Genomic DNA, 26633 nt, shown 5'->3' with positions numbered 1-26633 from the left:
CGGAGACACGGCTCCCCTTTGGCAATGTGCGCCTGCCGACCCCGTTCTGGGCGCTTGAAGTGACGGTGCGGAACTGGCCGGCGTAAAGCGGGCGATCGGCGTTGCCGCTTGCGTTTACCCCGCTTGCTGCATTCATCTGTGGCCTTGGCAGCAGGGCGCCATGCCGTGGACTTGTCACTGCCATCACTGCAACGCATTGGTCTGCAAAAGGGATGTGTGAAGTGGTTCAGCTTTGATATCGCGCGAAGTTGTTAAAACGCAGTGCTGAACTTGCCCGTCCGTCTGAAATAACCAGGTGCAAGACAGTTCAGGTAGTATCAGTACTGGTACTGATGAAGGGCGTTGGTCTTCTTCCCACAAGGAAAAAAAAGAAGGCATTGGCCCTCAGCATCTGTGTGCAGATCCCATCACGGTTCTAACAGATTGCAACACAGCGGTATTGAAAATAAGGGAGCTCCCAGGTGAAGATTGAAGCGATTTACATGGCCAGGGCACTTGTAAAAAAGCAGAGCAAAAACTAAGGGGAAAGATAGGGCTGCCAATGGTAATGGCTGAGATTCAGATGCATCTGCCTGTCCTTGCCAGAACAGTGATAAAGAGGAGACCGATGCTGCGAAAACAAAAGAACATTTGCTTTGTATAAAAAACGAACAAACAAATTACACTGCGTGTACAGGTGTCCTCAACAACCAAACCAACAAATTCAAACATAACAAGTCCAGCAAGCTCATTTGGCTTCGCTTCTCAAACATGTTCCATACCACAAGGGAGGTAACTATAGGGTGTTGAGTGCCTTCCCTTTGCTTTGTAAATCTCTGGCAGAGTTTGGCTATGCTATGGTGATATCACCATCAGTTTTGATTAATCATGCATCAGGAGAAACAACTCTGTCAATAACCTCCATATTTTCACTTGAAAGTTGGGCAGCCTACAGAGGACAGAAAAAAAGATAAGAAAATATGGTACAGTAGTGTGAACATTCAGTTCAAACAAGGTTACTTTCTAAGCTTCTTAACACCTTTTGTTCAAAGATATTCTGAAATCCAAAAACATTTGCATTATACTCCACATAATCAAATGGTAGTTTGGTGTCATCTCCTCAAAGTCAAAATTTCGATTGTTAGAAAAAAGGTCTAATTCTGGTAGCACTGGAGAATGGTACAAAACAGATAAAATGAATGGTACAAAACAGATGGTGCAACACTTGGTTGCATTAGACCAAAAAAAGGGCACTGCAATAAAGACTTCACAATTTGCATGCTGTCAAGCATAGGTATGGAAGGGTGTGTACAATACAAGGATTGCCAAAATTGAATAAATACAAGCACAAACTGTTGCTATTTTAGTTTGGAATATCTGCATGCACATGCAAACTGCCACCTGTAAGAATATTTGATGTGACCTGAACATTTTATCTTTTAGTACATAACAATTCTACACAACAAGACAATTACTCTTTTTAATTAGCTAGATGACCCAATCTTGGGTTGCATCTACACACCACAAAATCTTGTGCCCGATGTTGGAAACAGCTCTGGCATACCGCCGACATGTGTCTATGTATCAAATTTCCAACACACGGTGACACAAACCAGTCCAAATATAAAAGCAACACCTAACGCACCTCAGGCGAGCATCTAACGGCTCTTAATATACTCTATAAAATTAAACATAAATGAATAACTGTCCACCGCCTTGCTTATCACCTATTGAGCATAGGTATACTTGTAACGATATGATATGCATAGTTAACAGCCATGTCTGATTTAGATATGGTCATGGTAGGAGCTAGGACAGACAGATGCATCTGAATCTCGGTCATTACCTCCTCCGGGGTTAGGTCCATGCCAGAACAGCCATGTATGATTTAGATGTGGGTTAGGTCCCGCAGCGCCCCGGACACCTCCTCCGGGGTGAGGACGGCGGGGGCGGGCGCGACGGAGGATCCCGGCAGTGGAAGAGACGGGTTGGGTGGCGGTGAAGACATGATCGAACCGAAGCTAGCTGATACCAAATTGTTAGGAGCTAGGACCCTACCGGGTCTAGGGCGTAGGTTGTAGGGGAAGGAGGGGGTTGGGCGTGGTGCTGCTTGCGGTCGTCGGCGGCAGGGCGCCGTCGTGCAAGGGAGAGGAGGCGGCGGCGCAAGGGCTGGAGGCCGATAGGGTTAGGGTCCGGCTCCTCTGGGAGGGCTCTTTTCACTATTTTGACCCTTTTAGAAAACTTTCGCACAAAATGAACTCCACACAAAACTATTTCACGATCTGACCCTTTTGGCAACGCCACAAGCCGTGGCGTTTCTTCTCTATCTGAAAACGCCGAGCTAGCCAGCGTTGCTGGCCTGGTCGGGAAGCTACGTGGCAGGGCAGAAACGCCAAAGTATCTCGCGTTGCTGGAAACGCCAAGCATGGCTGGCGTTGGTGCCCATGCATGAAACGCCATGGGTGTTGGCGTTGCAAGTAGCTTGCTCATATTTTCATTTACTTATGAAATGGAGCAACGCTAGCTAGTTCGGCGTTTTTAAATAGAGAAGAAACGCCACGGTTTGTGGCGTTACCAAAAGGGTCAGATCATAAAATAGTTTTGTGTGGAGTTCATTTTGTGCGAAAGTTTTCTAAAAGGGTCAAAGTAGTGAAAAAGGCCCTCTGGGAGCCGGGCAATAGATTTATTCTTATTGCTTGATTGTCATAGAGTCTTACAACTAGTATATATAACCACGATGGAAAATAAAATGGATAACTTGCGGGCTAAGCCCCTAACTAAACCTGCCCAGTGGGCCTCCTACGGGCATAAGTCTGCCCGGTCATAACAGGTCAAGTACCAAACACCACATATGTGGTATTAATCTTTTTTGGCCAATGACAAAACATGAAATTCCAGGGACAGTGTTGAACCCAGGCATCCACGAAATGAGCTATGGCCTCCTTATTTCTGGAAGCCGCATATTACTAATTATGGAGTTCCCATTATGAAGAGGGGAGAAGTTTCCACCCCTGGAGTCGATCGCATATATTCTACATACAATGCAGGGACTAGGCGCATATGTGGTATTAACATTATTGGGCCACTGACAAAACATGAAATTCCATGCAGAGTATTGAACCAAGTTATCCACTAAATAAGCTATGGCTTGCTTATTTTTAGAAGACGCAAACCACTAATTATGGAGTTGTCATTAAGAAGAGGGGAGATATTTCCACCCCTGGACTTGATCGTATATCCTAAAAATGCATGGACTAGGTATATATGTGGTATTAACATTAGTTTGCCAGTAACAAACACGAATGAGCTATGGCTTGCTTATCAAGAAGGGTGATATTTCCACCCCTGCATTTGATCATCTATCGAATACTCCCTCCGTTCCGAATTACTTGTCTTGGATTTGTCTAGATACGGATGTATCTAGACTCATTTTAGTGCTAGATACCTCCGTATCTAGACAAATCCAAGACAAGTAATTCGGAACGGAGGGAGTACATGATATACAGACTAGTGTCGAAGCAACATATGCTATGTAGGAGACAGGAGGTAAATAAGTAGAGAGGGCAACATGAGTTACTAGGCCCATAAAAGTTGGCTAAGCTATACAACTGGGAATAGGACAAGTGGACATAAGATGTCTTCAAGGTGCTCTCCCCTGTTGCTGAAAGAAAGCAGAGATCTTGACATGTGCTCCTCTAAAGTGCTGGCCCGGGAATTGGGTGAACTTAAGTGGTTTTGATACTGTTTGTCTTTCTCAAACACACACAGCACAAGGAATAACATGTGTAGCAGTTACAATTGTTTCGGTAACAATTGAGGCTGCGAGGGTCTGTTGAGCGGCTCTGGGACACAGTAGGTAGGAGTTATATGACCATTGTGGTCAGCGTGCAAGGCTGACACACTAGGACTAGGGCGGCATATGCCAGAAACAGATCTACTAGTTCGTGTCACATTGTTTAGTTTAGATTTATTTCCAGCACAAATCGTGACGAGACATGATTTATGGTGCAAATATAAGTTTACTTGCATAAGAAGCTCTGCACATGAGAAGCTCAATAAGATTATTAGGTACTACACACACTATAGTTTTCTATTTCATGCTTCGCTGAGTTTGCACAAATCGCTCTCTTTCATTTTGTTCCTCCTCACATGACCCCTAGGATCCACCATCAACTAATGATATCTGCATAACTCATATGCAAATAGACGAAAGTAAAGTTGAGATGGTGCCAAGAGAATAAATGGGAACCAGAAGATTCCATATTATTCTAATTAAAAACATTCCCAAAGAAAAGTGAGGTCATGAAAAGTAAAGATTATCATGCATCTAAACTCCACTGCAAGGGAGTTCCAACCAAATCAGCTCAAGTATCTTATGTGGCCTTTGGGGGACTCTTCGGTCCTGAGAATTATCGTTGATCCAGTCAAAGTTAGGAATGGACTGCTTTAGTGTTGCAAGCATCGTATCTTTGTTGATCACATTTGCTGGCTTACATTTTATTTCATTTCTCCGCAAAATAAGCTGCATTATATCACTAGAAGTTTTGCCCTTTAGTTGCAAACAAGGAAATCATGACCTATATATACGCATGTATTACCATATTACCAGATATCATATACCAGCATCGTAAGGGTATATTTGGTTGATAGCGATCCTTATTCTTAGAATAATTTGTATGCACTTTTGAAGCATCTCGTGGGATGTTTAAGCATGAACTATTCATTGGTTTTATCCTTTTACTTTTTTTTCATTTACTTTTTACTATAGTCTATTCTTATATTATTTTTCTCTCCCACCATGGATTCTTTGGTCGAGAACTGTCTTTGATTTTATTTTTTTACTTTATTGAATTTAAGTGGGTGCAATGAAAAAACAAATTTAACTAGACTACTTACTATTAATATTGTTTCCTTGTGTGAGTAGGAGGTTTTTGTACACGTGTCTTTAGTTTCCCTTTTATCATCTCGTCCAAGAGAGGAAGTTCTTCTAATTCTACGAAGCTTTCTAGAATCCTTTTCTCTAGAATATCAGTTAAGAGAATTTCGGATTGCCTGGTACTCCACCAATTATTAATCCAAAGTTCTAACTCTATAGGTTCGGTACACTATACATTTTGTATATTAGTGGAATTTCAGTACATCGGGTCTTTCTTAGGTCTAGATGGGAGTGAAGTAGTGAAATGGAACTAAACAAGGGCGCCTTATTTGCATTAATTATAGCTTCTTATTCATAGACAAAGTGGATTCGGAATTATCTTTCCTTCCAAGGATAACTTGTATCCACAACCTAGCCAAAGTTTGGCAAAAATAGAGGTCTATGACAGGCAGGCATAGTGGTGAGAAAATGTGGTGTGACACATCTGTGCAACCATGAGCAGTATCCACATCTTTGGTTGGATACCAACCAAACATGCCCTAATTGCAAGCATTTGAATGACCACTCAACAGAACAAGTATTTGTTTGCAACATTAATCAAGTCAACCGAACAAACATAAACATATCTAAAAAAGCTGAAATACCATATCCTGTCATTGCCAGTATTTCGTCACAGAGAACAACTTGTAGTCTAACATTATATTCATATCTCAAAAGACCTGATACTACGAGGGCAGTTTTCACTTTCATCTTAACAACAGCTCCTACAACAGATTCAGTGAAGCTATCAATGGTAGCTGTCAACTCATCACTTAACTCCTTTGCACGATTCACTTGGCACTAAACTGAAATAATGCCATTTTACCAGTGTTCCTTTTGCTCCAGTTTGGAAGCGGTCTACAAGTTACAAATATTACTAGGGCATCCTACTCTGCACTAATGTTTCCAGTTTGGGTTGCCACTTTGTAGGAGGTAAGTGCATGTACTACAGCCTCATCGCCTGCAAAACAGAACATGGAGGAGACCCACCTTGCCTAATGTGTGCTCTTAGAGACCATAACCTATTCATCTGGTGCCAGTCTCATCATGTCCAGCAATGATGATGCTATCATCTGCTATCAAAAGCTGAGATCTAGGCAGGTGTACAATAGCTTGTGGATGGACAACGTTTTCATCAAAGTACCCAGATAATGGATGGTGGATGTTCAGACTTGAGAGGAGAGCATATCTACACAAGCCAGCATCATTTTTGCTGCTGATGGCGACAGAACAGCTGCAAGACAGACGCACACAACAGCCCCGCATTTTAGCTCACCTAAAGCACTTGGCATGATATCGAACAGGCACATTCACCAGGATCACTGTACTGAGCGTAGGGTCTGACAGTCAACAAAGCTTGCACGATCTGGTAATCAGGATTTTACAGAATCTAATCATACTAATTTAAGTTGTTAACTATGTCATTGAACTGATAACGTTGTTAGCTCTAAGTTTCACTGCTTACATTATTATGTCCTCGTCATATGTTATAAGTTAGGAAAATGTTTTCAATACGGATAACATAAATTAAATAAGTTTGATACTGAATTGAACTACACAAGCTTGTATGAAAAGGTTTCATCAAAATCAATTTTCGTATATCAAAAATAAATATCACAAAGTACCTAAATATATGTAGCTTCTGTATTATTGTCAGATCCTACAATCATTTCCAGTCAAATGAAGAATGGTCCAATCTAGAGACTTAACCCTGGCAACTTTGAGCACAGCCTCCTCAACTACTGGAAACACAAACTGCTGAAGCAAGAGATGCAACGAATTTGTATATTTGTGTGTAACACAAGATAAAAGCCGGATCTGCCAACTTGCACACATTGTGCTGCCTGTCTTAGCATTTCATGATCATACTTGCAGCCATCTCACAATATCTGTAACTGTGCCCAGATCCTCCAACGCAACTGACACAAACTTCATGAATTCAGAACCCCACCCTCCCACCCTCAACGGCTGAACACACACATGACCTCTCCCTTTAGTAGAGGAGATTCAGGCCATAGTTTTGCTCAGCCGTTATGAACCCAATTCACAACCATTATTTGTTCACACTAACTCACTGTGTTTCTAACCATGGCTCTGGTTCTACAGTCTACACTCTCCACATTGGAACCAATAAAGCGAGAGATAAATGATGTGCACGTCTATACCTTTTTTTTATCTATTTACCGGCCAATGCAGCTGAAACCCCTGCACACGGCGAGCCAGGCCGCGAAGAGTACACCGAGGAGCACGAGATCCACGAGGACGATCAGCCAGAGCTGGCGCCTCCACGCCCGCCCGGCGCCACCGCGAGCTCCATGCTCCCGCTTGGGCGTCCCCCGCGCGAGCTCAGCCTCCCTCCGCGTCGCCTCCTCCGCCTCGGCCTCAGCGGCAGCGACGTCAGCAGCCTCGCGCGCGAGCGCCTCCTCGTTGGGGAACGGCAGGCGGAGCGCCAGACGCGCCATCTCTTCGCGCATCCTGAACTCGGGGAGGCATCGCAGGCGGCGGAGGAAGAGCAGGAGGTGGGACGCCGGGAGCTGCGGCGCGAGCGAGACCGCGGCGAGCGCGAGCGGCGGGGCGAGGAGAAGCGCGTGCGCCCGCCCCGCCGTGGAGTGGGTGACGTAGCGGTGGTGCGGAGGCGCCGAAGCAGCGAGCGCGGCGGCGAGCGCCGGCAGGTCGCCGGTGCCGGCGCCCCCGGCGTCCGGGTCGTGGGCGAGCTCGGCGACGAGGGCGCTGTCGCGGAAGGCGCACGCGTAGAGCAGCGGGTGCGAGGCCGGGAGCATCCGAGGCAGCTAGGCGGCGCGAGAGATTTCTCAGGGATTTGGATTCGCCGGGAGGCTGGGCGAACAGGGGGACTGCACAAGGACAGGAGGTGGAAGAAGCCAGACTGGAGCGTTGTTTGATTTGAGTTCTGTGGAATGGGTACTAAAATTCTTTTGAATGCTTCTTCATGGAAATCTAAAATGGTGTTTCGGAAGTCCTATCTATAATATCTAAATAGTTTATTTTCATCATCTGGTTTCTCTAACCTCTCGTGCTTTCACATCATTTTAATTTTTTTTTGCCATTTGATTGACCATATGTTGCTAAGATCTGCGGCAAGAGTGAACCCCGTGTCTGCTTGACGCCCCTCCTGTTCGCTCCTCCTTCCTGGACCCCGCAGAAGCGGAAGCGAACTTTCTCCATCTGAAACGTTAGAGACAAAACCCTTAATCATAATCTTTGCCCGCTCCCACCCCCAACCATCTCTCTCTCTCTTCCCCAATCGACGTAAGCCCCACACAGACAACTGAGCCCAACCTCCTTTAGGGTTTGTGACCGCCAAAGAGAAGAGAACCGGCGGCTACGGGGGGTGATGGCGACTTGGCAAGGGTAGGATTGCAAGACCATTTATCTGGAGAATGTGTGGAACTTCATGCAGATGGACATCAACAAGCTCATCGACATTATCGAGGACAAGCTAGAACCGCACTTGAAATCCGAGGACTCATAATGCTCTACACGTAAGTCGCCTCCGCCTCTTTCGGGCCATGCCTAGGCTAGGTCTGATTCTATCTGATCTGGTGTTGATCTTGGCGCCTCATGTTTATCTTTTTTATTGCGCTGATTGGATATACAACATGTGCACGCAGAACCACCCTCACGACTACTCGCAGTTGCTCGGGCGACGATGAGCTGATTCGCCTGCTCCCCTAATGCGTAGATGTCGTTTTGTGTGTTCAGATTATTTATCCTATGTTTTGTATGTGTCTGTCAGTTCTCTGATGCAACGAATTTGATTGTCTGTTTGGTTTCGACGGTCCTATAGTTTAAGTTCTGCATCGGCAAGACAAGATTTTTGCGAGACAATTAACTGATGCACTTCTAGGCACAATAATTCGTAAATCTCTGAATTTAAGAAGGTCGCCAACATCGTGCTCGACTTGGTAAGTCACACGTAACTTCAGACTTTTGTTTTTGAAATTAACTTCAGACATTCTGCTAAGAAAAATAAGCAGCCTTGAAATGCTTCTCTTATTTGGGAACTGTACTAGTGGTTGCTAACAAATGACAAGAACAATACTCCACATCTCTTGTGCTAGATTTACTGCAAGAGTGTATGACAAATAAATAATAGTTTGATCTTGAATCTTAATTTGGGATCTCTAGATTTTGCAGGTTGGACCGTCCAAGATATGCCATGTATCTGAACTTAGCTAGCCCACTTTGTCATGGAAAGTTGTAACCTGACTGAAACTCTTTAGATTCTTGGATGAAGGTTAAACCTAAAAAATCCTATCTGCCTCGGCTTCATCATCCAACTAACCTAGATACATTTTAACTTCATGGTCATGTTCACATAAATACCTACAAATTAGTAATTCAAGAATAGTAATACAATTGTAGTTTAGCTTAAAACAATCATTACAAACTCATTAATTAATGGGCATATGAGGAGACACATGATGGACTTCAGAATACCATTCTTGATATGAATCTTGCCATCAAATCCTTATGCAGCACCTCCATGTATTCTCCTATGCAGGTGGACTTGCTTATGCCACTTCTCCCTTATCTACCTTGATGGTCGATCCAGTCATCGGTGTCTCCCGTTCCCCCGTGTGGCATGGTAATTGAGATGTGCAATGTTGAGCCAAGAACCATGGATGTAGTCTCATATGTGGATGGTTTCTTTTACTTTTCTTTAGTATGTATGATGCTGACTTACCATCCTATTTTCCAGGTTGAAGGTATTCGTAATGGCATATTCAAAGTTACATTAGACAGATATCGAGTTGCTGATGGAATAATTTTTTTCTTTTGTACGACTTTTCACTTGTGCTATGTTGTTAACCATTAGTTTGCATCTCAATAATGGCATTTCGTTTGTTTTAAGACTTGCAAGTAAGTGATTAGTGGTTTTGCTATATTGGTACATTTTAAGTTCAGTTAAACAAGGTGACCTTTCTCTACAAGTTTTCGTGTATGTGGCAACAATATTTTTTGTCTACTCTAGTTATTTTTGTTCTAAAAGATAGTCAATGCTTTACTTGCACTTTTTTTTCTTTTGAGAATCACTTGCACTTTGATGATATTCCATAAATAAGTATAGTTGTTCAGTGCAGGTAACAAGATAATCACATATACATGGATCCAAGATCTAAATTTATTCCTTTTTCATTCATCTATATCTATGTTGATTCTGATGTAATATTTTCATGTATAAAAGGCAAGTGTTATCATTGAAAGACTTCTTCATTCAAATGTTTTTATTAACACTATTGTTACTACTAGATCCAAGCAATGCTTTTGTATGCACAACATTTGAAAGATATGTTTCCCCGCAAAAGGGAGATATTTTGATGCACATGCAAGTCACTATTTTTCTTTACACGCTTTATTTCTCCACATTATAAATTTTAGCCAAAAATATCCCGCAGCAACGCGCAAGGAATTATCTAGTTTGACCTACGTAGTAGCCTTGTTTCACTTCTTTCCTCTTTTTTTCCTATTAAGAGCTTTCTCGGAATCTCTCCTTGGTCTCAAACTTATCGACTCCTCAGCCAGCAACCAACTTCTACGATAAGTTCGTTGAGCGTTTAGGGGCATAACTTGTTTCTTCGAACGATTTTCAACTAGCTCTAGCACATAGCGGGTCAAGCTCACCTTGAGGAAGGGAAGGATGACCCATTAGGATAGCTTGGGGAGGGTGTGGTGATGGGGTCGACGGGCTGTGGTCGGCACATGACGAGGTCCGAGTGCATGTGGCGACAAGGAAGGGGGGAGAGGGTCGGCTAGGCGGCAGTGTCCTTGAGGTAGTGTAGGGGCGGTCGGGAGTGTCACTGTCGTGCGGGTAGGGTTTGTGCAGTGAACCGGGAAAAAGGCCAGGGAGAGAGAATATCAGGAGAGATGGAAGATATAGTGAACTGATATGCATCACTTGGTGGCAACATGCTTCATGTAATTTTCTCAAACTCCTCAAACGATATATTCATAGGTCTGTCTTGGGTAGCCTTCGCTACTACTATTGTATTAATTATAACCCATGGTAGCTTTTTGGAGTTAGCTTCACAAAGTTATGATGTTCGGTCTGGCTCCACCCGCAGAGCCGACGAAGCGTGGCGTCGGAGCATTGTCGAACCTTTCCTAAAGACATAGGGAATTGTTGATCTTCTCCATTTCTTGCTCCACCCCTGTCCTTGGTGCACTTTGAATGGCTCCTTCATTGCTTGCCCTCTTCATCCATTGCTTATTATCACTTATAATACCTCGGTACACGACACACAACCTCTTTCAACATGATGTTTCACCGCCTATCATGTTCGTTGATCATAGATGCTAAACAGTTGCATAACCAATGATTCCCTATGTCTTTAGGAAAGGTTCGTTGATCATAGGATTTAGGCATTGGGGGGGGGGGGCAGACGACGATGAAGCCAGAAAAATTATTGTGCCTCACATACTACCCAATGATTCTATATTCAAGTATCATTCAAATTTAACTTTGCCTACACACACAAATTTTGTTTGCAGCTGAAGGGTGTCTAGCGATAGCTAATTGGTCAATAGCTTCAGATACGTGTCAAGAAGACGAAGTTGATAATCAAACTATTCTAAAATATGACATGAAGTGTTGTGCTATAAACCATTTTCATATTAAAATGTAAGATATAGAAACAAGAATAATCATGTATTACCATATGGTTGGCTTTTAGTTTCCATTTATATAGGTTTGAATGTCAAATCATCGGTGGTTGTATTAGGAAAATTGATTGTTTAATTTGCAAAAAATGATCAATGTTGCCATATAGCTAGAGAATCAACTCCAACCCCTCCTCATTGACGGGTCCGAGATTTCGAACGATTGCAAGTGCCTATACCTTACCGCAGCGACCCATCACAAATCATCACAACCAATATAAGTAAATTCCGATGTAGAAGTTCAACATGATACAAGATGAGAATAGAGAGAGATTAATAGACAATGTGATATGTTATCCTTGGCTAGTTTTTTTACTGCAGCCTGAAGAATTGGTGAGTGAAGCAGCTTGTGTCGCCGTTTGAATCAGATCCTTTCTTAGAGCATCTCAACAGTCGTGTTAAAAGACGCGTGCGCGGTAAATTGGCTTTTTAGCGCGCGCGGGACGTTTTCGCGCGCTCCAGCGATGGCGGGAAACTAGCGCGCACGGGGAACGATTGCGCGCGTGGGGGAAAAGGCGGCAGCTCGCGCGCTACGTTTGGCGCGCCACGTCCGGCGCGCCTATAAATTACAGCGCCCTCTGCCGCTTTCTCCATCTCTCCATCGCCCTCTACCGCGCTCTGCCGCCGACACGCCACCACCGTACCACCATGCCGCCTCGCCACCGGGGAGGTACGGGCTACCACGGTGTCCGCGTGCGTCCGTCCGGCACCTACTCCGCCGAGATTCGATCGGGCGGCGGCATGCGGCTCCGTCTCGGAACCTTCGACACCGCCCAGGAAGGCGCCCGCGCGTACGACGCTGCGGCGTGGCGCCTCCTGCGGTCCCGTCAGGACATGAACTTCGCCGACGTGGGGACGCGGGAGCACGCACAGGAGTTGACGCCCTTTCCGTGGCTTCTCACCGACAAGGATCGTCGCAAGCACCGGAGGCGGGAGCATCGTCTCAGGCTGGCCGAGATGTACGAGCAAGCCATGGCGCTGTGGAGCCATCGCTTCCCGGAAGACACCAACGAGGAACAGTTCTTTGCCCAGAGAAGGGCGAAGAGGGCGAAGAGGAAGGAGGAGCGAGCCGACTATCGCGAGGACAAGCGAACGCGGAAGGAGATCGCTAAATACAACCAAGCGCTAGGAGATGCGTCCTCCTGGAACTCCGGCGACGAGCGGTTCCTTACGCCTACACTCCGACGTCGGAGGAGGACATCAACGAGACAGAGTTCGAGTCGGACGAGTAGTGTAGTAGTAGAAGAACTATCTACAAAACCAAATATGTATCGGATCGTAGTAGGAAAAAACTGAAATATAGCGCGCCTGCTGGAGCGGCATGGACGCGCTTTAATTTACGTCTGCCGCTGAAGCCAGTGCACCGTCGCGTGCAAAAGCTGACTAAGCTGACGTTGTATTATGATTTTTAGCACGCGGCGTGTTGCGCGACTGTTGAAGATGCTCTTAGAAAAGACCAACGGCAAGAGGACGGCAAAGGCATACTAGTACAGCAGCGGCGCATCCCTAACCAGGCATGTGCTAATCACGGAGATAATGTCTAGCGCCCCGCCTTTTTTTGGGTATGGACTTAAAAAATGCCTAATTAGTGGGCTTGTACGTGGGCCTTTTTTCTTCCTTTCTCAAGAATTCAGGTAATAGAAAAAGGGGCAAGTACATCGAAATCACTAATTAAGGAGTACTCGTTGCAAAGAATACTCCACTTCCTCAGGTTGCGACAAGTGGCGCACACGCAGCGCGCCACTTAACAAATGGCGCACACGCAGCGCGTCACTTGTCGCAACCTGGGAGTTTTTCCTTTTTTCGTAGATCCGTTTATTCAAAACGTTTTATCTTTTAAACCGTGCGTCCAAATCTCGAATCGTTTTCATCATTGGATTCGTCGCGTCGAGATCTTCAAAACTAGATCCCATGTTAATAGGTTTTGACGGACTTTTTTTATAAAAAAAACAGGACGAAAAAAACCGGGCGAAAAACCCAAACTGTGAGCACGGTTTTTTCCTTTTCCAAAAGAGGCACGCCCGTACCTCTCGCGAAATCACACCCGTGCCTCTTGTGGAAGCAAAACTGTAACTCTCGTGGAAGGAAAAAAAACAGAAAACACGTTTTTTTCGTTCCGAGAGGCACGACCGTGACTCTCGCGAAAGACAAAACCATGACTCTCGCGAAAGAAAAAAAAAATAGAAAACACGTATTTCTTTCCTTTCTGAGAGGCACGGCCGTGACTCTCACGAAAGCACAACCGTGCCTCTCGCGGAAGCAAAACTGTAACTCTCGCGAAAGAAAAAAAAACAGAAAACGCGTTTTGTTTTTCCCTTTTCGAGAGGCACGGCCGTGACTCTCGCGAAAGCACAACCGTGCCTCTCGCAGAAGCAAAACCGTGACTCTCGCGAAAAAAATAGAAAACGCATTTTTTTTCGTTTTTGAAAGGCACGACCGTAACTCTCGCTAAAGCACAACCGTACCTCTTGCGAAAAAAACCATGACTTTCGCGAAAAAAATACGTGTTTTTTTCGTGCAAAATTTTTTTTTGAATTTTTTTTGATCGAAAAGCTAAGGAAGACCGGGAGAAAACCAAAACGTCGAAAAAACCCGGGGGAAAACCGTTTAAAAAGCCGAAAACGCATGCAGAAAAATGAAAAAACAAAATCTGGAGGGAGCGTCCAGAGCGCGACACGTGTCGAATGGCTGAGAGCGCGCCAAGTGACGCTGATCGTTGCGAGGCTCCCGAAGGAGCGCTCGTTAACTAGTTGCTCCCCAAGTACGTTCTACGTTGCAAATCATGTCGCTAATAGACCGCTGCCTACAATGTTTGCTCGATCATTAGGGGGGGCCAGGCCCCTGCTCCGCCACTGGCTTAACCAAGATTTTTTTACGAGGAAAACTCTCAATCTATTCATCAACTATTAAGGTAGTACAAAGAACATCAAAAGTAAAAAATACATCTAGGTCAGACCAGCCTAACAACGACTACTAGCACTACAGCGAGCCGAAGGTGCGCCGCCATATTCGTCCCTCCCTCATCGGAGCCGGGCAAACCTTATTGTAGTAGACAGTCAGGAAATCGTCGTGCTAATGCCCCATAGGACTAGCGCGCCAGAACGGCAACCGCCGCCGATGAAGAGAAGTGTAGATCGGAAAGATCCAACCTGTAGACACACGAACACAGATGAACGATGACAAGATCCACGTGGATCCACCGAAGACAAACGCCGACCGAATCCCATGAGATCCGCCGGAGACAAACCTCCACACGCTCTCCGGTGATGCTAGAAACACCACCGGGACAGCGACAAGGCAGGGAGAACCTTATTCCATCTTCAGAGAGCCGTCGCCGCCTCGCCTCTCTGAGCAGGACACAAACCCTAACAAAACTCAAAAGAGCATGAAAAAACGAAGCCCTCCCGTCGGCAAGTGTCAGGATCCATCATGCCTCCATATGGCCCAAAGACCATAGGAGACGAGGTAGTCCAGCTTAACCTGGATCTGGCAGCATCTCTGAGCATAATGTTCTAGAATCTAAAGACCCACACCGAGAGATTAAAGATAATGCTTTCATAGAGTGATACTTGCAATGTGGTGCTCATCTCGAAAGATAAGTGCATTGCGTGAGTCTGTTAAGGTTGTTATCATTAATGAGCTAAAGGCTAAGACGGGATCAGTTCATTAAAATCGCATGAACACTCGTCACACATGTTACGAGTACAAGATCACTTCATGCAGGAGAAACTAGCAATTTCCCGATTAATTTATTTTATAAAAGGGAAAATTTTGTTTTTGCCACTCTAGATTTTGCCAATTTTCCTTATGCCACTCTAGATTTTGACATTTCATTTTTGCCATTTCTAGTTTTTGATAATTATCACAATTGCCATTCCGATGGCAAAAGCAAAATTTTCAGAGTGGCAATTGTGATGCATTTCAAAAGCTAAAGAGTGGAAAAAATGAAATAAAATTATTTAGCTTTTGACACAGAATGACAATTGTGATAATTGTCAAAAGCTAAGCATTGCAAAAGTGAAATGTCAAAATCTAGAATGGCATAAGGAAAATTGGCAAAATCTAGAGTGGCAAAAACAAAATTTTCCCTTTATAAAAAGTTATGATGATAGTAGTAGCAGTATTAATTTCATACTAACATTTAAACATGTTAACACGTACTAAGCATGAGCATGAACATCCATGATAAAAGCAACACACCTAGCACATAAACTAGGAAATATGGGATGAACATGTCATACTCTCCAGTCAGAAAGGTCAACGTTGCGGCGATAGTGACAGAGATGTCAGCAGCCTTTTTCATTGCGTCGTCAACCATGGTGATGTTCTAAAGGTTTAGAGCGTAGTCAAAGTAGAGGACAAAGACAAACAACGATGAGTAGTCATGGCGAGACACTCTCAAGAAGCTAATCGCTCTTCTCCTAGTGCAAGATCATAGAAGGTGGGGTTTCAGAGGCCTGCACCATCATACAACCGTGCACGCGGTTGATGGGATGGGTGATGGCGTCCTGGATTAGGGGGTAATCACCATGTTGGCCTACCACTCATGGACCGGGCCGAGGACCTACAAACAACCAAAGAATGGGTCGTGTTTACCATGGCCCTTGGCGTACTCAAGATGGAATCTTTCAGAGACTTGACGCACACTTCAAGGCATATCCAAATATTCAGCATGTTTATCTCTAGATCCAACCGAGTATGTGTAACCCTAGGTACACCCCGGTCCCAATATAAGCCAGGGGGCTTAGTCCATAGAGGCAAGACTTTTAGACTCATTCATACGATCTCGAGGTAGACCAACTTGTACTTTGTACCCCATCCACAATCAATACAATACAAGCAGGACGTAGGGTTTTACCTCTTCGAGAGGGCCCGAACCTGGGTAAACACAGTGTCTCTCTACTTCATGTTACCATCTATCCGAGACTACCAAGTCAGGACCCCTGTCGATGTCAAAACCGGCGGATCTCGGGTAGGGGGTCCTAAGCTGTGGATCTTGGGTCAATGGGGAACAAGGGATGAATGACATGATATTTACCCAGGTTTGGGCCCTCTCTAAGAGGTAAAACGCTACGTCCTGCTTGATTATATTGAAGTGTATATGAGGATTACAGAGTTGATCTACCATGAGATCAGATGAACTAAAGCCCTAGGAGAGTAGGACGGTGGTTGTTGTTCTAACCTCTATGGACTAAACCATCTGGTTTATATAGACACCATGGGTATTAGGGTTACACATGGTCGGTTACAAGGAAGGAATAATAAACATGCCGATTCTTCTTATCTTGACTTGGACGACACACAAAGGCACCAAAGGCTTCCTGTCCGGATACGAAGTCTCCCCATAGTTCGATCTTCTAGCAGTTCATAGTGCATCCCTCCTGTCCGGCCCATGAGAGTTAGGCCGGCAGCCCGAGGACCCCCCAATCCAGGACTCCCTCAGTAGCCCCCGATCTAGCCTCCAACATCGGTGCTTCATGGCTCCCTGAGTGCTTGACGTATCTGAAGTCTCCGGCTTGCGGGGTGAGTTCTCTCCTCGTGTATATTCGGCATAACCTTATTTAGCCAGGTTCCCAAGAGTTGCTTAGCTTGAGTTCAGCCATGTGTTAACCGGGTAATGTTCAGAACCCAATCTGCAAATGTTGCTTAGCCCCGAAGGCCAGTCGTTCCAGTGTGAATAGTGCCTTTGCCTGACAGCTTTTGATGAAGGGTCACAACTGGTCACAAATATTGAACCACTACGGAGACTCGATCCATGGTTCGAGGCAATGCCTCCATTGGCATGCCCCATCAATATGGAGATAATGCCCATTTTAAGGGATATGATCAATGATTTCGATTCCCCCACTCACTGTAGCGACCCGACCTCAAACGGTCAAGTCTCTGTGCTTCAGTGTCATCCCTGGATAGGTAATGCTAACACACATAGTACTTGAAGGATTTATAACAGAGTAGCAATCACACACTTATTACATCGAATGTCTCCAAAAGAGAACTTATTACAATAAATATGGCTTAAGGCCATCTAATACGATAACAGCGGAAGGCTTGGAAGATAAAGTGAGTCCATTAACTCCAACGGCATAGCTGAGCTGCACGACAACGACCTAGCGAACCTTACTCCTCATCTGAAAAGTCTGCAACATGATATGTTGCAGCCCGGAAACGGGTCAGCACATGGAATATGCTGGTAATGTAACACAGTAGATCAATGAACAGAAATAATGCTATCACTATATGCATATTTGGCTAGTGGAGGCTGTATGGTTATAATGTTTTTGCGAAAAGCCAATTTTCCCCTACAACAAAGGAATAAGTTTTATTTTAACTATCATGGTAGTTGAAACAACATTGAGAAGGTTCCTCCAACTCAATCCCAATTAAAGTAGTTCATTGACCCAACAAATTAATTTAGAGTGATGAGATACAATAGGAAAATCCAATTACTAGATACTCAAGATGTCCATAACCGGGGACACGGCTAACCATGATTAGATTGTACACTCTGCAGAGGTTTGTGCACTTTTCCCCACAAGACTCGAGCTCCTCCGTTGGATTTCTCACACTACATGATGTTTGAGAAACGGATGACCGAGACACAGTCTTTCAGAAACATTTACTCTTTACTCTGGGTGGACAGTTACACCTACTTTCCCTTTACATCTGCTAGCCCACCACTGAAAGAGCTCACACAACTTACTTAACTATGCCAGAGCCCATAATGGCTTGTGGTTGCACACAAAAGTTTCTAGCATGAATAATCTTAAGATCCCTTTCAGCCTGGGTGGCGGACTGTAGGATGATCACACGGGTACTCTGGGATATCCTAGGACAACACTGGATTCTCCAGGTGCCCAAACAAGCAATCCACCCAGATGTGTATTAAAATTGCCACCTTAAGTTGAACCATTAATTAACAATCTCACATCTGTCATGGATACACTCAAACCCAATCCACGTCTATGAGCATAGCAAAGCAATATAAGCAACGTAGAGGTAACTCCCGAGGGTTTGATAATAAAACAGGTAATAGGTTCTACCTCATCATCTACTTCCCAAACCCACAAGTTAACCACATCCTAATCATGCAGTGTTTGAGGATTGGAACTAATGCATAAAAACTGGGTAATAAAGGGGTATGATCAAAGTGTTACTTGCATTGCTGATGATCCGTGAAACCTAGAGACTCGTAGTAGCACGCTTCGCACTCCGTGTGTTCTATCGCAGACAAACAATAGCATACATAAGCAATCAAACAAAGATGCACGGGTAAAACTCAAGTAAGAAGATCTAACCAGAAATTTCAACTTAAGAACTCCGGTTTGCAAAAAGAATCAAATCAAATGGAGCAACGAAACTCAAACTACGAAAGAAACAAGATCCGATTACTAATCTGGACTAAAGTCAAATTTTACAGTACCAAAATCTTGTTCACATTGGTTAAACGGAAAGAGGGCTTCGAGATGAAGATCTAGGCGCTTGAATCACCTGATTCCGATAAACGAGCGAAAAGATAAACTAAAACGAAAATCGGATCAGAAATCGCGATCGAAAATAATCGCGAAAAACCCGAGAAAAAGGAAAAACAGACGAACAGGCTAACGAATGAACGTTCGTTGTCTGTGACTAACTTGCAAAAACCGTCCGTTAAAACGAATGTACGGACGAACGTCCGCTAAATAAACTAAACCGATAAAACCAACGAACCGGTCAAAAAAATGTAACTAGGGTTTTAAAAAAAACCCGACGGTTTTTACCTAAACCGAAAAAACCGAACGACGAGATTCGAACTCCTGAGCGGCTCCGGTGGCATCTGGTGAACGGGCGGCGGCTCGGGCGACGGCGGGATGTGGCGCGAGGCGGCGGAGGGCGGCGCGGCAGCAGGCGGCGAGCGGCGGCGGCATGCGGCAGCGGCGACGGGGCTGGCGGCGGTGGCGGCTTGGGGCTCCAAGGGGGGGCCCGGGTCCGGCTTTTAAAGGGGAGGGGAGGCGGCTTGCCGGAGGGGGCGAGGCCATGGCGGCGGCGGCTCAGACTCCCTCGAGGAGTCCGGCTCGGAGACGACAGCGGCGCGGGGCTGGCTGGGCCAGCTGGGCCGCGGCCCAGTTCGGTCCGGCGGGCTTTCTCTCTTTTTTTAAACATATTCCGCCGAAAAGAAATCCTAGAAAAATAAATAAAAATCTAAAAATACCAAAACAAATTTTCACCGTCTAAATAAAATATTTAGAACAAGGTGAACATTTTCTTGGCCTAAAATGCAATTTTTGAAAAATGCATAAATTTTTCATATGCAAATATAATAGCAATAAAATCTGAATAAAATCAAAAAGTTGATTTTAAAATTTTTCCTCCAATATTTCGTTTATTTTGGTGAAGTCATATTATCTCCTCTCATATATTTTTATATGAAATATTTTCGGAGAGAAAAATAATAAAACAACTGATCCTCGTTTTGATATTTGATAAAATTCAAATATGAAATCCGTGAAATCCCCAACTCTCTCCGAGGGTCCTTGAGTTGCTTAGAATTTCGAGGATCGTGAAACGAAATGCAAATAAAATATGATATGCATGAATGACCTACTTATAACATTCCAAATTGAAAATTTGGGATGTTACAAACCTACCCCCTTAAGATGAATCTCGCCCTCGAGATTCGGGTTGGCTAGGAAATAGGTGTGGGTGGTCTTTGCCAAGATCATCCTCTCGTTCCCAAGTGGCTTCATCCTCGGTATGGTGGCTCCACTAAACTTTGCAAAATTTGATAACCTTGCTGCGAGTAACTCGGCCAGCAAACTCTAAAATCTTGACAGGCTTCTCCTCATACGTCAAATCACTGTCCAACTGAATTGCTTCCAGGGGCACTGTATCTCTCAGAGGAATATCGGCCATCTCCGCATGACACTTCTTCAACTGGGAAACATGAAACACGTCATGTACTCCTGACAGTCCTTCGGGTAACTCCAACTTGTAGGCAACTTCTCCCATGCGTTCCAAAACACGGTAGGGCCCCACAAATCTCAGGGCTAATTTACCCTTAACTCCAAAACGTTTAACTCCTCGCAAAGGTGAAACTCGCAGATATGCTCTGTCTCCGAGTTCATAGACTACCTCCTTGCGTTTTGAATCTGCATCACTCTTCTGTCGGGACTGAGCTACCTTCAGTCTATCTCGAATTAGTTTAACCTTCTCTTCTGATTCCTTAACCAAATCTGGTCCAAACAACTGGCGGTCTCCAACTTCATCCCACATCAACGGCGTCCTGCACCTTCTTCCATACAGGGCTTCGAACGGTGCCATCTTCAAATTGACCTGGTAGCTATTGTTGTATGAGAACTCTGCGTAGGGCAAATTATCGTCCCAACTAGATCCGTAGTCTAATGCACAAGCTCTCAACATGTCCTCCAGAATCTGATTGACTCTCTCAGTCTGCCCATCTGCCTATGGATGAAAAGCTGTACTGAACTCCAGTCTGGTACCCAAGGTCTGGTGCAACTGATGCCAAAATTTTGAAGTAAACTGCGTTCCTCTATCTGACACGATGGTCCTCGGAACTCCATGCAGACATACGATCCCGGTCATGTATATCTTGTCCAACTTCACACTTGTATACATGGTTTTTATGGGGATAAAGTGAGCCACTTTCGTCAAGCGATCAACTACTACCCATATAGAATCATATCCTGATTTGGTCCTGGGCAATCCGGTGATAAAATCCATGCTAAGCTTATCCCACTTCCATTCGGGTATCGGCATAGGCTGTAGAAATCCTGCTGGCTTATGATGTTCTGCCTTCACTCTCTGACGTACATCATAGACGGCTACATACTCGGCAATATCCTTCTTCATACCAGTCCACCAGAAATGCTCCTTCAAATCCAAATACATCTTCGTGTTTTCGGGGTGTATCGAGTATGGCGAGTCATGAGCTTCCTGTAATATCAACTTCCTGATCTCTGCATTATTGGGCACATATATACGGTCCTCAAACCACAAGGTGTCGTGCTCATCCTCACGAAACCCTTTGGCTTTCCCTTCACTCATATTCTCCTTTATCTCAGTGATATCTGTGTCATCATTCTGAGCTTCTCGAATCTTTTCCAATAGTGTTGATTTAACCTCCAACGTTGCCAAAAACCCTTTAGGAAGTATTTCCAATCGAAGTTCCCTGAGATCCTCGGCTAACTCCTTTGGCATCCCTCCGCTTACGAGGGTATTAACATAACTCTTACGGCTCAAAGCGTCTGCTATGACATTGGCCTTTCCTGGATGATAATGCAGCTTCATATCATAATCCTTTATGAGCTCCAACCATCTCCTCAGCCTGAGGTTAAGCTCCTTCTATGTGAAGATGTACTTCAAACTCTTGTGATCCGTGTATACATCACAACGGTTTCCAATGAGAAAATGTCTCCAGGCCTTCAACGCATGCACTACGGCTGCTAACTCCAAATCATGCGTGGCATAGTTTAACTCACGCGGTTTCAGTTGTTGTGAGGCATACGAAACAACTCTTCCGTCCTGCATCAGTACTCCTCCAAGTCCTAAGCGAGAAGCATCGCAATACACTTGGAAATCCTTGCGTATATCCGGCAGAATCAGCACTAGGGCTGTAGTCAAACGTTTCTTCAATTCCTGGAAGCTTGCTTCACATTCTTCAGTCCAATGGAATTTGGTGTCTTTCTTCAACAACGTCGTCATAGTCTTCGCAATCTTAGAGAAATTTTCAATAAATCTCCAATAATATCCCGCGAGTCCAAGAAAACCGCGGATCTCTCCAACTGAGGTGGGTGCCAACCACTCAGTGACTGACTGAACCTTGGTTGGGTCCACTGCTATACCTTCTCCTGATATAACATGTGCAAGAAATCCAACTTCCTTCAACCAAAACTCACATTTGCTGAACTTGGCATACAACTGATGTTCCCTGAGCTTCTCGAGAACTAAACGTAAATGTTCCTTGTGCTCCTCTCCACTCTTCGAGTATACCAAGATATCACCAATGAACACCACAACAAACTTATCCAAGAACTCCATGAACACCTTGTTCATCATACTCATGAAATAGGCAGGGGCGTTAGTCAATCCAAAAGACATGACCGTATACTCATACAACCCGTACCTTGTGGTGAAAGTTGTCTTAGGTATATCCTTCTCTCGAATCTTCAGCTGGTGATATCCTGATCGCAGATTGATCTTTGAAAACACTTTAGCTCCTGTCAACTGGTCAAATAAATCATTGATCATCGACAGGAGGTACTTGTTCTTAATCATCACTTCATTCAGCGCACGATAATCAACAACCATTCTTAGAGACTTATCCTTCTTCTCAACCAAAAGCACTAGGGCTTCCCATGGTGATGAACTCCGTCGGATGTAACCTTTCTCCAACAACTCCTTAATTCGCTTCTTGATCTCTTCTAGATCATTTGCGGGCATTCGGTAGGGTCTCTTTGATATTGGCCCGGTACCTGGCAATAGCTCTATCAAAAACTTGTTGTCTCGATCCGGCGGCATGCCTGGTAACTCCTCTGGAAAAACATCTGGGTAATCCTTCACTACAGGTACTTCCTCCTGAACAACTCCCGTGAGGGTATTTACTTGGCTCCTCCTAGGCGCATGCCTAGATACATACTTGATCCTTTTTCCCTCCGGGGTGGTGAGCAAAATCGTCTTACTCGCGCAATCGATGTTTCCCCCATACATCGATAGCCAATCCATTCCTAGTATCACATCCAATCCTTGTAACTCCAAAATTATCAAGTCTGAGGGGAAAACATGGCTTCCAATGGCTAATGGCATCTGAAAACATCCACTGCTTGCCATATACTCAGCTCCGGGTGAGGTTACTAGCATAGGTGTCCTAAGAACTTTAGTGGGCAGTTTATACTTATCCACGAATCCCCTTGATATGTATGAATGCGATGCACCAGTATCAAAAAGAATGATTGCAGTAAATGACTTAATCATAAACTTACCTATTACTACATCAGGCTGCTCCTCAACCTCCTCCACGTTCACGTGGTTCACTTGTCCACTATTGAAAGGGTTGCTTCTTCCCAGCGCTTCCATTTCCATTCCCATTCTTCACTTCAGGGCACTCAGTGGCGTAGTGTCCAACCTTCCCGCACTTGAAACAAGTAATGTGACTTAGGTCCTTCTTGGTGGGTGTGGCTGGGTTAGAGCGGTTCTGATTACTACCTGCTCCGTTCCTGTTTCCATTCTTGGGGCCACTGTGGTTGTGAGAACTCCCTCCATTGTGGTTGTGACCTCCTTGGTTATGGATGATACGTCTCCAACGTATCTATAATTTTTGATTGCTCTATGCTATATTATCTACTGTTTTAGACATTATTGGGCTTTATTATCCACTTTTATATTATTTTTGGGACTAACCTATTAACCGGAGGCCCAGCCCAGAATTGCTGTTTTTTGCCTGTTTTAGGGTTTTGAAGAAAAGGAGTATCAAACGGAGTCCAAACGGAGTCCAAACGGAATGAAACCTTCGGAAACGTGATTTTCTCATTAGATAAGATCTAGGAGACATGGACCCTCCGTCAAGAAAACCACGAGGTGGTCACGAGGGTAGGGGGCGCCCCCCCTAGGGCACGCCCCCTGCCTCGTGGGCCCCTCGAAGCTCCACCGACGTACTTCTTCCTCCTATATATATCCACATACCCCCAAACGATCGGGGACGGAGCCAAAAACCTAATTCCACCGCCGCAACTTTCTTTATCCACGAGATCCCATCTTGGGGCATGTTCCGGAGCTCCGCCGGAGGGGGCATCGATCACGAAGGGCTTCTACATCATCATTCAAGCCCCTCCGATGAAGTGTGAGTAGTTTACTTAGACCTATGGGTCCATAGCTAGTAGCTAGATGGCTTCTTCTCTGTTTTTGGATCTCAATACAATGTTCTCCCCTCTCTCGTGGAGATCTATTCGATGTAATCTTCTTTTTGCGGTGTGTTTGTTGAGACCGATGAATTGTGGGTTTATGATTAAGTCTATCTATGAATAATATTTGAATCTTCTCTGAATTCTTTTATGTATGATTAGTTATCTTTGCAAGTCTCTTCGAATTATCAGTTTGGTTTGGCCTACTAGATTGGTTGTTCTTGCCATGGGAGAAGTGCTTAGCTTTGGGTTCGATCTTGTGGTGTCCTTTCCCAGTGACAGAAGGGGCAGCAAGGCACGTATTGTATTGTTGCCATCGAGGATAACAAGATGGGGTTTTTATCATATTGCATGGAACTATCCCTCTACATCATGTCATCTTGCTTAAGGCGTTACTCTGTTTTTAACTTAATACTCTAAATGCATGCTGGATAGCGGTCGATGAGTGGAGTAATAGTAGTAGATGCAGAATCATTTCGGTCTACTTGTCTCGGACATGATGCCTATATACATGATCATACCTAGATATTCTCATAACTATGCTCAATTCTGTCAATTGCTCAACAGTAATTTGTTCACCCACCGTAGAATACTTATGCTCTTGAGAGAAGCCACTAGTGAAACCTATGGCCCTCGGGTCTCTTTCTCATCATATCAATCTCCATCACTTTATTATTGCTTTGCTTTTACTTTATTTACTTTGCATCTCTATACCAAAAATACAAAAAAAATATTATTTATCATCTCTATCATATCTCACTTTCGTAAGTGACCGTGAAGGGATCGACAACCCCTAAGCGCGTTGGTTGCGTTGAGATATTGTTTTTGTGTAGGTACAAGGGTGAATCATCTAGTAAGGAAACTGCGGATCATCTAGTATGTTCCTAAAAATAAGGGTGAATCATCTAGTAAGGAAACTGCGGATCTTAAATCTATAAGTATTCATCCCAATCTTTTTGCTATCATTAATGAACCAATTGCTACAAATGAATTTTCCGATCTTGTGCCTAAGAGTTTGATAATCACTAGAAGGAAAGAAATTCCTAAGGGAAATAGATGCCTCATTGAAGAATTGCCTACCAAAGATGGCAATACCTAGATCTATTCTTGCTTGTTATGCCTAGCTAGGGGCGTTAAATGATAGCGCTTGTTGGGAGGCAACCCAATTTTATTTTTATTCCTTGCTTTTTGCTCCTGTTTAGTAATAAATAAATTATCTAGCCTCTGTTTTGGTTGTGTTTTTTGTGTTTCATTAGTGTTTGTGCCAAGTAGAACCGTTGGGAAGACTTAGGGAAAGTCTTGTTGAACTTGCTGTAAAAAACAGAAACTTTAGCGCTCACGAGAACTGCTGTCATTTTTATTTGAAAAGTGATATTTAGTTAATTATTTTTGCAGATGATTAATAGATAAATTACTCACGTCCAGCAATTTATTTTAGAATTTTTAGGGTTCCAGATCTTGCGCTAGCTACAGATTACTACAGACTGTTCTGTTTTTGATAGATTCTGTTTTTCGTGTGTTGTTTGCTTATTTTGATGAATCTATGGCTAGTAAAATAGTTTATAATCCATAGATAAGTTGGAATACAGTAGGTTTAACACCCATATAAATAAATAATGAGTTCATTACAGTACGTTGAAGTGGTATTTTGTTTTCTTTCGCTAACGGAGCTCATGAGTTTTCTACTTTAAGTTTTGTGTTGTGAAGTTTTCAAGTTTTGGGTAAAGATTTGATGGATTATGGAACAAGGAGTGGCAAGAGCCTAAGCTTGGGGATGCCCATGGCACCCCCAAGATAATCTAAGGACACCTAACAGCCAAAGCTTGGGTATGCCCCAGAAGACATCCCCTCTTTCGTCTACTTCTATCGGTAACTTTACTTGGAGCTATATTTTTATTCACCACATGATATGTGTTTTGCTTGGAGCGTCTTTTATGATTTGAGTCTTTTCTTATTAGTTTACCACAATCATCCTTTTTGTACACACCTTTTGAGAGATCCATTCATGATTTGGAATTTGATAGAATACTCTATGTACTTCACTTATATCTTTTGAGCTTTATAGTTTTGCTCTAGTGCTTCACTTATATCTTTTAGAGCATGGTGGTGGATTTGTTTTATAGAAACTATTGATCTCTCATGATTCACTTAGATTATTTTGAGAGTAT

At 44.1% G+C, this 26633-nt stretch overlaps 2 protein-coding genes across 2 annotated transcripts; one reads left to right on the top strand and one right to left on the bottom strand.

Annotated features, from left to right (window-relative positions):
* Positions 1-611: 611 nt before the first annotated feature.
* LOC125543476 (uncharacterized) lies at positions 612-7817 on the bottom strand. Its single transcript, XM_048706839.2, has 2 exons — positions 7060-7817; positions 612-928 (listed from the first exon to the last, which is right to left on the bottom strand). Exon 1 carries the CDS (start codon positions 7672-7674, stop codon positions 7075-7077), a length of 600 nt encoding a protein of 199 aa, XP_048562796.1. The 5' UTR covers positions 7675-7817; the 3' UTR covers positions 612-928; positions 7060-7074.
* Positions 7818-12220: 4403 nt separating this feature from the next.
* On the top strand, positions 12221-13060 carry LOC147979041 (uncharacterized). Its single transcript, XM_087515000.1, has 2 exons — positions 12221-12735; positions 12985-13060. The coding sequence occupies exons 1-2, from the start codon at positions 12221-12223 to the stop codon at positions 13058-13060; spliced, it is 591 nt and encodes a 196-aa protein (XP_087371126.1).
* The last annotated feature ends 13573 nt before the right edge of the window (positions 13061-26633 follow it).

This window comes from Triticum urartu, chromosome 3A (assembly GCF_056163025.1).
Source record: "Triticum urartu cultivar PI428250 chromosome 3A, HENAU_Tu73, whole genome shotgun sequence".
NCBI lineage: Eukaryota > Viridiplantae > Streptophyta > Magnoliopsida > Poales > Poaceae > Triticum > Triticum urartu.
This window is presented reverse-complemented; position numbering and strand designations above follow the sequence as displayed.